The following is a 16,945-nucleotide window of genomic DNA, read 5'->3' on the forward strand; positions in this document are numbered from 1 at the left end:
CAATATTTTTGTGTTGGACCATACAAAAAAATTTTTCTCTCCATAAAAGTAGATTTCTTAGGTTCCGAAACCTGTAATTTTCTGAAACCCAATACTTTCAGGAATTGAAAAAAAATTCGCACGGGTCATGCAAAAATTCCATTCATATCTTGACTCGATATATCTCAGTGAACTTGAGATAAAAGACAACACAGAGTCTTTCACATCATCATATTTGGATGTTTAACTGACAATAGACGGTAAGGGCAAACTAACGAGTAAACTGAATGTCAAACGAGATGATTTCAGCTTTTCCATCGTCAACTTTTTTTTATGTAGTAATATTCAACTATCACCTGTATATGGTGTTTATGTCTCCCAACTTATTCGATACTCAAGAGCATGCACTTAGTACGATCAATTTTTATACCGAGACAGGCTACCGACAAATAAATTGATGTTACATGTATTTCAACAACCTCAATCAAAGTCAGTATTTCGTGAATTCTAAGGTCGTTATAATGACATTGTTAGCAAATATAACGTTTTTAACCTTTCAATGGGTCGTATTTTGGCTGACGTGTTTCATACCAATTGTGAGATCTTTGTTTTTATACTAAATTTTACAACGGAACCTTCCATCTACCGGATCAAAACATGTGGCTCACAGTGGATGTGAACAGAGGATGCGTACTATCCTATGCACCTGATCCCACCTCTGGAATATCTGAGGGGGGAGGGCCCGTGTTTTATGCCCTGTTCACAGATTTGTGGTTTTTTTTTTATATCGATCTCTATTTGTTATCTTCACTTTTTTTCATCCTTGCCAATTGTCTGGATATTGCAAGAATTCAAATGTTACATTATATTGATTCATATAAGGTTAGATTCAAGTCATATATCATCATGCTATTTAATATATAAATTAGGTGTACGACTCATTTTTGAGTCGCATCTTCACGAGCATATAATTTTTTTTGATCACGGTCTGCTTTTCCTTTTTATGAATTTTTTTTAGAGAAATTCCACTAATCGTGTTCTTTACATTCTGAATATATTTTCTTCTGAATCACAAACACTTGGGCGTGCTTTTATAAAACAGTATTATTACATTTTCAACAGTTAAATACTGTAATTTATTTACTGGAAAAAAGGGATAATCTGTCACAATGTGAAAGAATATCAAAGTGATATTTTGTCACAGTGTACGTGAAAGAAAATCAGAAGTGCGGCAAAACTTTAGAGTCTCCTTTCCTTCACGAAGAGTGTTGTAAAAAATACTTCATGATGGCCTGTTATAAGAGAGAGAGAGGGAGAGATAGTAAATAAACCATCCTTACAGAGACTAAAACTCCTAAAGTTTCTTCAAATACGTTGTTGAAATCTATGTATACAGTGTTTTCAATCTCACATTAGCTAAAGTTGGACGTCTCAACCACTTAACTCTGATGTCACAGCCTTTGGCACTGTGTTACAAAAAGACAGAGGCAAGGGGAAAATCAAAGAAAATGTAATAAACAGAAACTTTAATATTTTGTAGTTGAATATTGAATTTATTTCACTCGTGCTTCGAATTCGTGGAAAAATATAAAAAATTCCTGTCCCACTTGTGATATAAATTCCATATCCAACTACAAAATAATAAATATCCTCTATGTGTTGCTTCTTAGTAAATTCAATGTTGAAAATCAAAATTGTTTTTCAGTGATGTCATTTATGACGTTACAATTTACGTAATTGATATTAATTTCCGATCGCTTAATACTGTAAATTCCTTATTTTACGCGAGTACTTAATATCGCGAAAGGGCTCTTAGACGCCAAATCGCGAGAACAATAATTCGCGAATGGACAGTTTACAATGAGATTTAACATTAATTTCAACACCATAAAAATAAAAGCGAGTTATTTTATTTCGCGAGTGGTGCTCCTCGCGTAATTACGCGTTAATTAATTCTTCGCGTATATTTAGGAATCTACAGTATTTGTTTTATCAACCTTAAGCATAATTGGGTGAAAACATTTTTTCTGCATTCATGCCAATAAAAGAAAGAAAGTAAATGGTTGCATTTTTTGAAAATGAACCCCCGTTAAATGCAATGATTCCACAGCATTACATAATCAATTGTTTCTCCTTTCCAAGAAATACATTTTTTTAAGAAAGTGACAAAAATTAAAGAGAATAAATTGTCAGGTTCTAAATTTTGAATTTACTCCGATCAGATAAATTCAAGATTATTTTGATTAATATTTCATAGTTTTAATGAATAAAACTTGAACTATTTATTTTTTATTAAAATTGTAGAAATTCTAAAAAATTTAATAACTATTCCTTTATTTTTAAGTAAGAGAAATTTACATCTAGAAAAAAGTGAGTTAAAATTTTGTAGGCATTTCAGCTCAGACTGCAGTCCATAAATCTGTTTTGCACATCCAATTGACCTGACAATGTAGATTCTATAAAAGATTTGATGCCATCCTTTACATTTTCAAATTTTTGCAGATATTTACCTTAGTTAATTATTTATGCAGGTGATTAAAGGAAGTAACTACTAAATGCCCTGCGCATCTGAGTAAGCAATATGAGCTGCATTTTTGAGAATTTTATTTTGCTGTTAAAATGGGTTATTATGATAAATTTGTATGTAATTTAAACCTTTCTGATCAATTAGACAGAAATAAAGTATCAAATTGTTTGAGAATAAAGGATACTGTACTATCAAATATATAGCATTATAATATAAGAAATCAATACTGTATAGGACGACACCAATGTAATTTTGGCCCAATCGAAGCTTATAAATAGTTCTTCCATCGCAAATATGCGCAAATTTGAACAACAGAAGTATATAAAGGTTCTTTTTTCTGTCATTGAAAAAGCTAATTACAATTTTGTAACACAAATTTCTGACATCAAAGTTGCAGCTCATATTGCTTTAAAATGAGAATATTTTTCCTATAAAGGAATTGTTTGTTTGTTTTACACACAGTCACATTTTGTAAATTCTCAATGATGAACTGTTGGGAAGGTAAGGGTAAAGGTAGGGTTTTGCCCCGCACGACCCCCTTACGAGATCCATACGCCCACAGCATCCTCACCCCCTTCTGGGGGTTACATGTAAAGCTGCCATATATACAGAGCTAATGCTTATACACTCACATAGCCTGCTTGTCTCATGTGCCCAGCACCCTTTTTAACCTACGGTTTGAGAAGATGCGCAAGGAGAGTGATGTAAATTGCCCAAGGTTACAATGTTAAAGCAGTTTTTAGCAACGGCCAGACTCGGAACCGGGGCCACCGGGTCCGAAGACGTCCAAGCTAACCACTGCGATATCACCTCCACAAATGCAATTTCTGAGACGCGGGTTGCCCAGAATCAAAACTTGAATCTTAATTTTCTCTTCTCTTTATTTTCTTACAGAGTACCATAAAATTTAAGGTCATTTATAAAAACAAAAGAAAGATATTATAAGGAATATTGTTATCACAAATTCATTATTATTAATTCTGAAAATTCAAGTCAAACCTTAGATGTAAACATAGGTAGTGACTATTTCTTCGCCAAGCGCTCAGTATTAGAAATTAAAGTCACTGGTCTTTCAGATGAGACCTTAAAACAGAGGTTCCGTGACACGGTAGACGTTGGTATGACAAAGATCCCTCACTACTCAATGGCCCTGAATGCTAAATATAGATCTAACTTTGATGTATATGGTAACTTCTCTAAATGTCATAGTGAAATATTCTCGAATGGGACGTAAAACAATATACAATCAATCAATCAATCAATCAATCCTGTCTTTCTATTTCTTTCTGCATACTGCTTTAAGCATATTGGTTTACTATTTGTTTCTCCTGTATTCCTGATGTGTGTACCAATAGTCGATCTCATGATACTGCAATCCAGCGTAAGCCAAAAGGTATAAATTATGGAACAATTTTTCAAGAAGACTCCAAATAGCTTTCAAAAGAAAACTGGATAACCGCATTTCACATCCATCTACCAACCTGTAGAACTTAGATTAGACATAATATCCATACCTTGCAAATTGAAACCAAGTTACATATTAATCATGCGGTCAAATCAATTCATACCGTTATCCCACAAACATATTAGTATCTTTATAAAGCTCTCATATTCTTTATTTACTCCTTACAAATAAATTCAAAATTTAGATCATGTCAAAATGTAAATAAAGTAAAAATAAATTATCTTTTAAGTTTATTAAGTTTATTCTACTCCATTGTTCTTGGGACTCTGAATCGATTCAAAAAGGAGTTTACGCAGCATTAAATAAATGTTATTTATTGCAACAAGTTTTGCACTGACATTATACTGTCTAATTCTTCTAGATACCAGGTTTACAAAATCCTTGGGCAACATCAAAATTGCAGGAAGTTTCAGTTTCCGCAGCGCATTCCTCTGGAGTAGTATTTTCTGCACAGATACATTCATTTACATACGCATTACAAAACTTGTTCAGAAACTCTAAAAATAGAAGAAAAAAAAGAGGAAACAATATTTAAATCTAAATTAGAATAAAGTGATAGAGACTGCATGACTAATTTTCCTTTTTTACACTATGAATCCTTGAAATCAAAATTCAGTCAAATATCATAGGAATTGTTATCTTTGGGAAAGCTGATTATTTATCAAATTTCGATCGAAAGAACATCTACTGCAAACTTCTGTGATTATTTAAAGGATTGTTATTGTTAAGGCCACAAGCCTTCGAAAAGCATGTGACAAGGTTTATGCAAGAACGTGTTTGTTCAAGGTGAGCTATTTTCTGCATGCATTTATTGTAGGACACCTCCTCAAATTCAATATATACAGGTAACTTTCACATAAAAATCACTTTTGAAGATGTGTCTTTTTGATGAATGGTTTACAAAACTTAAATGACGAAAATAAATTGTACACCATAAACAAACCATTTTTTATAATAATATTCAGCCAATTTTAGAACAGAATTCGCATCAATATGCAGCTAAGTTTATTTTCTTCCGCTACAGTACATATTTCCTTTAACAAACTAAAAGCCGTTTGTTGAGTTTAAAAGCACATCGCAATTATAATAATCAATAGAAAACGAACAACAAGACATCTTTTTTATCATGTGATGCGGAGCATCTTTTCAAGATTTTTCTGGTATTAATCTTTTAATACAAAGACAGAAAAATTGACAAACTGAGAAACAAGCATGAGTAGAAATGTAATCTCTTTCTTGACTTTGATGTAAATATGATTATAAATACCTCACCTTTAAAATTCCCGCCAAAATCATTATCACACTTCTCCTTGTCCTCCTTTGCTTTACTTAGATCCTCCTGTGCCTTGAAGTATGCCTCCTCACATTCACTGTGCCCTCTTCTACATTCCTCCTCTTCATCCCTTGCCTTTTTCAAACTGGCTTGGCATTCTTCCAAGTCTTCCAGTTTGTCCTCACACGCCTCTAGATCCGCCCTTAGATCTTGAATCGCTGAAGACAATATTGAAGTTGATGCGCTCACTGAAAAAAAGAAATAAAAATCACATTTATGAACTATTAACAAGTAAGTAAAATGTCACAGTGTAAATGTTTAAATAAAAGGTAGCTACATATCAATTATTTTGGCAAGAAGGATATTAGAAACTTTTGGTATACCATTAAAAAGTGTAAAAAAAAAAAAATAATAAAACTGCTCATTTACGAAATAATGGAAAGGAGATGGGTGAACAAGGCATGAAAAATACCTATAGCTTCAAATGTCTAAAAGTTATATTCAATTTGTGAATTTAGTAATTTAGAATTTGAGTAAAGTTCTTATCATTTAAAGTATGAAATTGAGACAAACAAAATTTTTTTCTGCGGAAAATTCTTTGGGCAAAAATCATTCTATGATTTAAAAAAAATGTGGTATTCTTGGGGTTGGAACCCAAGCAATAAAAATCGATAGGATCAAGTTTCTTCGAGATGAACAAGATAAGCACTACGCCATCGGCATTAAAATCTGTTTGTGATATGACCCTTGACCAAATGGACTTCAAATATATCTAGCAAAGTTACGAATGTTGTGTCATAAAAGTGTACTTTTAAGGTATAGTGCATCTTTGCTCTATGTTTTTGTTAACCGAAGAATGTATATTTTTACGCAAACTGAGTATAATCTTTCAAAAAATGGAGTCAACACCCACTCATATGGGAAAATTGTGTTTTAGTATGAAGAATTGATCACACAAAGTTTCGAAACCATTACAGATGCAAAGAAAATTTAAGAATTCTGGTCTCTGAGTCAGTTGTTTAGATAGTAATTAAAAAGGTAAATTAAGATATATATACTGGAAATTCCCAAGACTCCTAGAGCGCCTATCGATGGCAGCTCTGATCCTGTTTGTTGTGCATAGATAGAAGTCACTGTGAGAAGGAAACATCCAATCACAAGCACAGTGTTCTCCATACCAAGACTGGAACGATAATTCCAGGAACGCATTCCTTTTGTTTAAAAGTTGAGGCGAGTTTTTTGTTCTGTTGAAAGCAAAATGAGATATGAATAAATGAATTTAACAATTCACATTATTTTGGCAAATTGAAATGGTTTTGTTGTTTAAAACTATGTCCAAGTGAACTTTTCTTATGTGTACGTGTATTTGTATGTTAAACCTTGGTTATATTTTCTTTTAAGCAATACACTAGGCAAAAGTAGTGCTACAAGATAATTTATACAGGTTTATATAATAATAGGCAATCTTTAAGCCTGGGATTTCCAAAATACAATGCATTCATCAAATCAACAACCACATGTTATTATACTGTAACCCAGAGATCATATGTTAATACAAAACCCTGTATAAGATCAGACTGCCCCAGGACTGGCGTTCAGGGTGTATAACCTTAGCTTCTGTGTTATATTGCTGTGAATCATCATTAAATTAACCATACTCTGTATGTCACTCAAGAGACGTAATATTGATATGAGAGAATGAAATGCAAAAATATTATGGACTAGAGTAAATAGAATTAAATACGATATATTTGAAATGAAATTTATCATTTTACTCAAGTTCCATACCTTCCACTTTCGTGGGCTTGTGATTGAGCCACAAGGGCTTTTTCTGTAATTTTCTCTTCCATATATTATTACTAAACATGTATAATGATTAAGAGGATGCTGCGTTGACTTTAATAAAATGCTTTTAAAATGTTTAAAGTAAGTTATATATGGTAAAAAAAAAAAACCTTGTATATTTAAGACGAGATAAATGATTTAAAGATGTCTCTTGAAAGACTGGAGAATTCAGGATACCTCTTAAGGATTTTTTTCTATATAATCTCAGAAATTGATTCGTAAAAATCATTTCACTACAATTTATTTTTATTTTCAAACTGTTTACAAGATATATGTTGTTAATTTATTTTTATTTGTAAAATTCAAATAAGTGCATGTTTGATCGTTAACTTGTTTTAATTTTAAAAAAAATCTATCAAATCACAATGTACAAAATGGTTTAAATTCTACGTGTGTTACTCATACTTACGATTTTTATCGTTGATATCTCCTCAATCTAAAGTTAGGAGTAAACTTTCCTATCCCTTGTGTTTTGTTGTATTAATATTGTGGGCTTGTACAAACATGTCGGGTAGAACATCATAACATCACTCAATCAAAACAAGGAAACAACATTACATGTATCATACTCAACACTAACATGCACATTTCATTTGTTTATTGTATGTAAAAGTTCTTCTAATGCAATCTGTTGCAATGTCTATGGGCTAAGTTGTACTCCTTCATTAGCCAACGTTTTTTTAATTTTAAAAAGCTAAATTTATTCAAAACTTTTATCTGAGAAGATTGATTAATTGATCATATGCTGTTTTACGTCCCATTCGAGAATTTTCACTCTTATAGAGAAGTCACCAGATACCGGTGAAGGGCTTCAAATTTTGACCTATACTCGGCATGCACTCAGGGCCTTTGAGCAGTGAGGGTTCTTTATTGTGCCAACACATACCGTGACACGGGACCTCGATTGTTAAGGTCTCATCCAAAAGACCCGTGACTTTCACTTTGAATTACCATTCTTATTCTATATTCCTAAACTACATACTTACATCATTACTTACATATACTTATCCTACCTCTGATAAAAATCTTGAAATTTCATTGGTCGAGAAGAAAACTGTATTAAACCATATTATGCTGCCTACCGACATTATATTGTTAATATGCCCCCTCCACGTGACCTACCAACCACAAATCAAATCAATATGCCCCCTCCACGTGCCATACTGTCCAGACCATATTCAGTAAACAGTATATTGTTTTCATTTGAACAAGCAAGGAGCCTAATAACTGACGTCACATAAGCATTGGACAAAGTCAAAATATAAATAATTGTTACGGAACGGTTTGCTTAACTCAGTGAAAATGAACTTTATCAAAAAATCTTTGACAGGATAAATTCGTTATGTAGACACTTAGAGGGGTAATTCGGAAATATATTGGGTCCCTAAAAAAATGCATATTGGGCTCGACTTACGCATCGCCCAATATGCATTTTTTCAAGGACCCTATATATTTCCGTATTACTCCTCTAAGTGTCTACAAAAGTAATAATAGCGGGTTCCAGTAAATGTTCTACCAGCCTTTTTCTTTACTCCTCACTTAAATATTAACAGCAGTGAATTAGAAACTTCAAAAGTACTGTACAACAATATATTCGAGAAGGAGTGTTAATCAGATGTGGATACTTAAAAACTCAAAAGAACTTTTAGAAAATTTGAAATCACAAAAATTTACTAAATCATTAACATTAAAACATTAAAACGATTTTTCAACACTTTATACAACCATTCCCCAGTATAAATTAAAGTCCAGGCTTTTTGACATTATAAATAGCTGCTTTTCAATAAAAATGGAACTCGTTAATTAACTTATCTTGTCATTGGTCATTTGCAAAATTATTTCGTTAAAAACATTCTGATTGTACACACAAGTACTCCGAAGTCGATATTAAAAAGATGCTTGAGTTTCTGATTGACAATATCTATGTAGTTTTTTTTTTTTTTTTTTTTTTTTTTTGATCAAGTCTGTCGGAATTCCCATGGGCACTAATTGCGCCCCGTAATTTGCAGACCTATTTTTGTATTCATATGAAGCAGAATTTATCCAAAAAACTTTCACATGAAAAGAAGAAGTCTCTTGCAGTGGCCCTCAGTTTAATATTTAGATATATCGACGATGTTTTATCAATTAACAATATTCATTTTCATTCCTAAATTGATTCGATATATCCCTTCGAACTCGAAATAAAAGATGCCACAGAGTCTGACACATCTGTTTCATATTTGGATATGTTACTAGAAAAAGATGTCGATGGGTAACCTAACTTTATAATAGACATGATGACTTCAACTTTTCTATAGTCAACGTTTTGTTGTATTTATGTAGCAATATATAATTATCACCTGCATATGGAGTTTATGTCTCCAAGGTGATTGGATACACAAGAGCATTCTCTACGTACAAACAATTTCTAAAACGAGGCAATCTATTGACAAATAAGTTAATGAAACAAGGATATCAACAGTCTCGGTTAAAGTGTACATTTCGCAAATTCTATCGTCGATACAAGGACCTTGTCAGCAAATGCAATTTATCATCAAGTCGAATGTTGACTAACGTTTTTATACAAATTATTTTCACACTGAATTGTCTACGGGTTTTTCCGTTTGCCCGATAATGACAAGCAGCACAGGGCAGTTGTGGCAGGTCGACAGGTTATGCTTACTCCTCCGTGGCGCCTGTTCCCACCTCTGATGTTTTTAAAGGTCTGTGTTGGTCTGCTCCCAATTTGTATTTTATCAATGGACTTTTGAGTTTGATTACTGTTTGTAATCTTCACATTTCTTTAATACAGCGTGGAAGGGTTTGAGAGTGTAGACGTCACTTCATAATACAGTGTGAATATCTTTCCTTTCATCTCATTCTGTATTCAGGGATATATTAACAGGATCTTATTACCTTGCAGTAGATAGGTATTGTTTGTATAATGCCTATTTTCAAATTTCTTGGACAAATAAAAATATGCAATATGAATTTGATATTTTTATTTCACAACAAGCGGAGATATTTTTGACAAAGATTGGATTTAAAAAAAAAAAAAAAGAAAAAGAAAAGGAGGTCCTTTTACAAGCAGAGGAAAACATTTCTATGAAAGTTGATGCAGATTTTTGATTTTTTTAAGAACTGCAATTATTCGGGGGAAGGGGGGATTATTTACGGAATGAAGAACACTTCACTTACGAAAATATTACAAACGAATGAAGCAAACAAAATTACTTTCATGCATGTGTAATTAGTTACAGTGAATATTTTTTTAAAGTTTATAATTCTTAGTTAGAAAATTAATTTATTATCAGCTGATACTTAGTGTATGCATGTCTGATTTAACCATATTTTACTGTACATCCTTTTAAAAGTAGAGCTAAGCAGGTAATACAAAGCCGGCAGTTGTGCAAAAGTCACTTTGCCAATCGCACCCAAGGTCCTCCTCGCAATCAACTCGATTAGTATATTCTGCACAGGAACACTCATCATTATGAACACGACAAAGATTCCTTAGAAACTCTATAAAGTAGAAAAATGTATACTTTTGTTATGCGCTATTTAAAATTAAATGCGTTTTTCATTAAAAAACAAACAAACTGAATACCATCAGCACTTTTTAAGTCCAATTATGATAAATATTTCTGGTGAAATTTAATTTTCAATGTTCCTTCTTTGAATGCTTCTTTTATTAGTTTCATTTTGCACTCCAAATTTGTATTTAAAAAAAATTCCTGCATATAATTTGAAAGTAAAGAATTAAAAATCATTTTTCTACTTTTCATTATTTATATTAAATAGAAGTAAAAATAATATAAAGAACACCATTCTGTGTTTAAAGGTCGAGAGTTTGTCACGCAGCAACAATTTTCCCTGGAAGGGATATATCCTATAGTTATTTATTTTGTCAAATTATAGATACACAAAAAATAAAAAGCCTCACCACACTCCTTAAGATCCGCCCTTGTATTTTCAAGCTCACTCTGCACCTTAAAATATGCTTCCTCACATTCGCTCCATTCTTTTCTACATTTTTCCTCCTCCCTCTCAACTTTAATTAAATCGTCTCTGCAGTCTTCGAGACAGGTGATCTTCTCCTCGCACTCCTGTAAATCTAGCCTTAGGCGTTGGAATAGTGCAAATAAATAAGTATTAGCCGCTCCAGCTGAAAAAGACATTTCAGAATGTTAAAGGGGATGAAATGACACTGTTCATATGTACATATAACAAAGTGTTGTTTCGTAGTCACAGTGTTACCTTGAGCTTTTGCTAATTTATTAAGGCGAATTCAAATATTAGCTAAGAGTACTAGTACATTTTATTTACTGTTGTTTAAGATAATCGCTATTGTTATCAATATGTTTTCTTGAAATAAAATACAATAAAATAAAATAAAATGCTTTGACAGATAGGAATAGAGAAGCTCACAGATAAACATGTACATACAAAAAAAATGCCCTTTAATACCTAAAACTTCAAGGTTATTCAACTTTATCACTCGTCATCACTTTAAACGGGTTATTTCAACGACTCTAAACAGATCATGAAACATCATTTTCGATGCAACATGCAAACTAGTAAATTTTCCTCTCATGCCAGCTTTCATCTACAAACTTATTTGGTTAAAAACCATTCTGATTCTACACAAAGTACCCGAAAGTTAATATCAAAAAGATGCCTGGGTACTAAATGTGCCCCGTTATTAGCAGTTCTCTTTTTGTAATCGTAAAAAGCAGAATTATTTCAAAAACTTCTGCATGAAAAGAGAAATTATCTTGCTGTAGCCTTCAATTCGATATTTAGATATATCGATGACGTTTATCAATTAGCAATATTTATTTTCATTCATACGTTGAATTGTTATATCCCACTGAACTCGAGATAAAAGACAGTGCGGATTCTGACACATCTGATTCATATTTGGATATTTTACCGAAGAGAAAGACGTTGATGACACACCAACAACTAAACTTTATGATAAGCGTAATGACTTCAACTTTTCTATCGTCAGCTTCCCTTATTTGTATAGGAATTTACCATTTTCATCTGCATATGGAGTTGATGTCTCCTTGTTGATTCGATACACAAGAGCATGTTCTTAGAATTAACAATTCTAAAAACGATGCAGATTACTGAAAAATAAGTGATGATACATGGGTATCTACATTTTAGTTTAAAGGCAACATTTTGCCGATTCTCTAGTCGATACAATGACCTTGTTTGCAAACACATCTGTCGTTAGGTCGAATGTTGACTGACATCTTTTATTAAATATGTTAGGCCATTATTTTCATACTAAATTGACTACGAATTTTTGCGTTAACATGATCATGATAAAGGGTACACGGCGGTTGTGACCGTTCGAGAAGGGATGCTTACTCCTCCATGGCACATGATCCCAACTCATGTTTCAGAGGTCCGTGTTTATAATCTCTGCTTATAATTTGTATTCTTTCATTTAATTTTGATTACTGTTTGTTATCATCATATTTCATTTTGAGACGGTAAAACTTAAATGATTGTATATAAATTGCAATGTACACTTTACCATAAAACACTGAGAAGTAAAATATATAATTATGATATTATTAGCCTCGTGCTGGTGAAACTGGAGAGGGCTATAGGTTTCCTTTCCGTCAGTCTGCCTGTCTGTAACTGTCCCTTTGTCTGTCAGTCAGTCTGTCCTTCTTTTTCGGGACATTTCTGTACATGCTTGCAGATATTCAACGGTATTTGGTATGTGAGGCTACCTTAAGTAAGTTGAAATCTTGAAATCAATCCATCAATGTGTTGGAGTTGCTAAGTTTTTTTCCTAATAAATAAACTTTGCAAACTAGTATTATTGACAAATAACCTGCATTCGGTTCCTTTTTGTCTATCAGGATAAGTTTTTCCTTTTGAGGAAATCGGAAGCAGGGTAAAACAATTTAAGTATAATGAATGAAAGAAAAATGAAATATAAAATAATCAACTATTCCATGCAGCTTACTGATAGAAATGGGTAGATATTTCCATGTATAAATGTTTGGAGATTTTGGTCATCTATACATAAATATATATATATTGTAACAGAACAACTCAGAAACAAAAGAAACTTTTTTTTTTAAAAAAGCCACTTACACAACTCCGGGAAAAAATTTTATCTATTACATGATTTGTTTTCAATTTGTGTGAGAAATATTCTAGAGTATATACCATGTAATCACTTGCAAAATATATCATTATTTTGTAATTAGTATGTCATTACCTGAAATTCCCAAAGCTGCAAGGACACCAATCGCAGGAAGTTCGGATCCCGTCTGTGCATTAATAGCACTTAAAGTAAGGCAAAAGAATCCAATCACAAGCAGTGACTTATCCATGTCCACAAGGTAATTCCAGGCTTTCTACCGGATAAAATGAAAATATTCTCTGTGTAGCCTTAACAATCATAGACAAATACTGATGCACTTTATCTTCATTTACAGTAATGAAACACAACGCAATATCCACTGTTAGACTTCCTCGAAGAGTCGGAGATGAACTACACCCTCTGAGCCAGCGTTAAAGTTTCTGGAGCAGTCCATTTTCTAAGTAATTATCTCTAACCTGGACCAAACTCGAATTTTAAGAAATATGTACTAAAGACTTGCTTGGATGCTGCATCTATCCTATTTTTTTTTAGAGTGACTAGGATAAAGTTTTTGTAGCAGTTCAATGCTAAAGTAAATGTATGCCCTTCCTGGATCAAATTGGCAAGCATACTCAGTAATACACCAGAGGATGTTTACCACCAGACCTGCTTCTGATGCTGCACCTGACCTATTATCTTAACTAGATGCTTGACCAGGTTCAATGTTTTTAAGCAGGTCCATTCCAAAGTAACAAAAAACCCTATTGTGACCAAACTTGCATGTATTATGCATCTCCGGATGCAAGCTACACTTTCTTGTGATACGCCATGTGAAGAGTTTAAGTTTTTGGAAAGGCCCATTTCTATGTATTTATAAGCCTTATTTTGACCACACTTCCAATGACTGAGGCCTCTAGGATGTAAATCCACCAGACTTACTTTGGATGCTCTACTGATCTACATGTTTATTTTTTTTCTTTTAAGATGCTAGATTTAAGTGTATGGAGAAGGTCCATTCCAAAGTGATTATATGTCGTATCTTGACCAATTTTGCAAGGATGATAATCTAAAATGCATACTTACCACCATGCTTAAGATCCCTCGAGTAATGTGTATTTTTGGATGATTAATAAAGGTCTATGATGGCGAATTGCACGTAACTAATTGCCCTTACTGAATATTCATTAGGTGTGAGATTTTTCCTTAATACATGCACTTATGAATAACATTCGTAAACTTAAATTACCTATTTAATTTTTTAAATAAAGAAAGAAAATATAAATTGATTTAAGAAAATAATTGGAAAAAAAATCATTAAGATTTGTGAAGGTTATACTTGCTATCAAAAGTTTTCTTCATATTTTACGTTATAACATTGTTTGTATTTATGCTTACTGTAAACCGAGAATTATTCGCGACATCTTTTATTCGCGATTCGTAAGTTTGGAATCCATCTGCGATGATTGATTTTCAAGAGAATTTTACTGAGAATTAGGCCTATACAAAAACAAAATAGAAAGTAATGGTCTGCGGCGAGAATTAAAAGAAGATCGCGTAACTCGCGGATATGTCTAGCACACGAATAATATTTGGTTTACAGTATTCATACATTCAGTATTATTGAATTATGATTCCAAGTTTATCAATTTTAACATACTGTTTATTATGCACAATGATTTTCTTTATGAGTGTCTCTTGGTAGTGTGTTAATAAGAAACAGTTCATGAGTTCAAATAACCCAAGGCGCCCTGCTTTATGTAACATTTGTCACTCTACCCTATAATCATCCAAGCTACAGGTGTAAAACATGAAACACATATCTCAACGTGTCTTTTATATATATACATTCTAAATTACATAAAACTCAATGCATCCTTTATAACGCAACGCCTCTTTCTATACGTAAAACATGAGTGCATTTATACTTCATATTGAGTCTATTGATTTGGAAAATTGAAATTCAGCATTTCATTAATAAATGTTTGGCAAAGATCAAACAATGCTGGATGTCAACAATCTGATTTGAAATGGACTGTTTTAATCGTACATTTTGGTAGATTGACCTTAACTTTTATACACTGTATACATTTAGAAAGTGTATAAAATTAAAATTGCTAATTTGCGTTTGTGATCATTATTCTAATCAATATTATTTAGATAGAAAAGAGGTTTACATAAAACAAATACATATTTTCATAAAACATACCAAAAGGAAGATAAAAGAAAAAAATATATATCAAGATACTTACAAGTTTTTGCGTCTGTTTCTCTTCGATCTGAACTGTAATTTTCTATATAATATTTTTGTGTGTTTGATTCTGTAACTGGTATTGCTTTCATTCAGTGGGCAAGATATCAGCAGGAGTTGGCTAATCAAAATGTCACTACTCAATCAAAATACGGAAACAAAAAATATGAAACATGCCTGTTCACAGTTACATGCATTCCCATTTTGTTCATTTGTTGCACCCTTACCTGTAGTTGATACCAGCGATAAAATAATCCTCAGGTAGATTTATACTTTGGGATTGTACCTCTGTTATATGGCGATGTTGCCTATCTAACGGCCAGCTGAATTGTAATTCCGTACTATTTCATACTTTGGTTTGAAGGACAAAGAGGCTGTGCTATGAGCAGTAACTCTCATTATGATTGCTATTTAAAATTTTGCCACCGTCAAAAATTATGTATTTGAAACTTCGCTTACTGTCGAAATCTTAAATTATTTGATTTTCATTAAAAAAAATCAATCTCCTTGTTGAAATTGTTCATAATAACAGAAACCTTGTGTTTTCATTAAGGGTTTGAAATTAAAAATTTCTAAAATTTCCGGTATATTATCATGACGTACATGTTGCTAGAGCATTTCAGACCGATATATTATAAAAGTGTGTCTAACAATTTCTTTCATCTGAAAATTATTAAAACTATGAATTTCGGGACGCGTTTGATTGACACACATCCTTGCACTTTTATGAAGTATAATTTATCCTTAATATTTAGGGAAAGTGAAAAAATTGCTGTGTATTAATGAAAATATTTAAATCTATAAAATCCAGAAAATTAAGTGTAGAAATGAGGGAAAGCAAAATCAACACATCGTTGTTGTCAGTTCGTGTCCAGTGATGTATGTAGAGTTAACAAATTGAACATACCCGACAAAACGTAAACATGAACAATAACAGAACTCGTGCCAACGTTTACACACACATGTTTGACCATATGTTATGAAGAAAATCGTAGACATTGAATTGTAAGAATATTCATGTAAGTTCAATTCATTAAACTGAAGTTATTTTTATATATAAAACGGCAATGAAAATGTGTCCAGGCCCCTTTAAAACAAATTGTAGAGAAGGTAGTTTTTTAAATTCCTAACTGTAAATAAAAGTTAGTGCAATCACTCTATTTGTCAAAATCCTAATTGAAAATAGAGGTAGTCCAGGCATTTTTTATGTCAGAGTCCTAACTGTAAATAAAGGTAGTGCAGTCACTCTTCGGGTCAAAGTCCTACCTGTAAATTAAAATATTGCAACCACTTTTTATCAAATTTTGGCTGTAAAGGTACTGTCGTTTCCTTGTCATGAACAACATAGTAATATTGTTTGCATAAATCACGTATTGTGTCGAGATGAAATCGTTACATCTTGATCCTTGATTTGAACCGATGACTATTCCAGTGATTTTGGTGATAAAGGATTTGCGAAGTTAAATGAACTCACACTTCTGACAGGAAGATAGGGGTCAGTTTATATAAATATA

General features: G+C 32.4%; 2 protein-coding genes across 2 annotated transcripts; both read right to left on the bottom strand.

Moving 5' to 3' along the window:
- Positions 1 to 4,259: 4,259 nt before the first annotated feature.
- Positions 4,260 to 7,579, bottom strand: LOC133188959 (uncharacterized). The gene is made up of 4 exons (XM_061324427.1): positions 7,499 to 7,579; positions 6,303 to 6,488; positions 5,244 to 5,492; positions 4,260 to 4,468 (listed from the first exon to the last, which is right to left on the bottom strand). Exons 2-4 carry the CDS (start codon positions 6,451 to 6,453, stop codon positions 4,329 to 4,331), a joined length of 540 nt encoding a protein of 179 aa, XP_061180411.1. The 5' UTR covers positions 6,454 to 6,488; positions 7,499 to 7,579; the 3' UTR covers positions 4,260 to 4,328.
- Positions 7,580 to 10,064: 2,485 nt separating this feature from the next.
- On the bottom strand, positions 10,065 to 15,546 carry LOC133188961 (uncharacterized). The gene is made up of 4 exons (XM_061324428.1): positions 15,433 to 15,546; positions 13,319 to 13,457; positions 11,015 to 11,236; positions 10,065 to 10,593 (listed from the first exon to the last, which is right to left on the bottom strand). The coding sequence occupies exons 2-4, from the start codon at positions 13,431 to 13,433 to the stop codon at positions 10,451 to 10,453; spliced, it is 480 nt and encodes a 159-aa protein (XP_061180412.1). The 5' UTR covers positions 13,434 to 13,457; positions 15,433 to 15,546; the 3' UTR covers positions 10,065 to 10,450.
- Between the last annotated feature and the right edge of the window lie 1,399 nt (positions 15,547 to 16,945).

Source organism: Saccostrea echinata, unplaced genomic scaffold (genome assembly GCF_033153115.1).
Source record: "Saccostrea echinata isolate AGI-Se365-2 ecotype Australia unplaced genomic scaffold, CSIRO_AGI_Sech_v1 ptg000016l, whole genome shotgun sequence".
NCBI lineage: Eukaryota > Metazoa > Mollusca > Bivalvia > Ostreida > Ostreidae > Saccostrea > Saccostrea echinata.

Bases quoted from the DNA above. Each gene is read 5' to 3' on its own strand.
- LOC133188959 (XM_061324427.1), bottom strand. From the start codon at position 6,453: ATGCGTTCCTGGAATTATCGTTCCAGTCTTGGTATGGAGAACACTGTG. The intron at 5,493-6,302 runs GTATATATATCT...TCTTTTTTTCAG, and splicing joins AGGAGTCTTGGGAATTTCCA to TGAGCGCATCAACTTCAATA. The intron at 4,469-5,243 runs GTGAGGTATTTA...TTCTATTTTTAG, and splicing joins TTTTGGCGGGAATTTTAAAG to AGTTTCTGAACAAGTTTTGT.
- LOC133188961 (XM_061324428.1), bottom strand. From the start codon at position 13,433: ATGGATAAGTCACTGCTTGTGATTGGATTCTTTTGCCTTACTTTAAGT. The intron at 11,237-13,318 runs GTAATGACATAC...TGTCTTTTTCAG, and splicing joins TGCAGCTTTGGGAATTTCAG to CTGGAGCGGCTAATACTTAT. The intron at 10,594-11,014 runs GTGAGGCTTTTT...TCTACTTTATAG, and splicing joins GGCGGATCTTAAGGAGTGTG to AGTTTCTAAGGAATCTTTGT.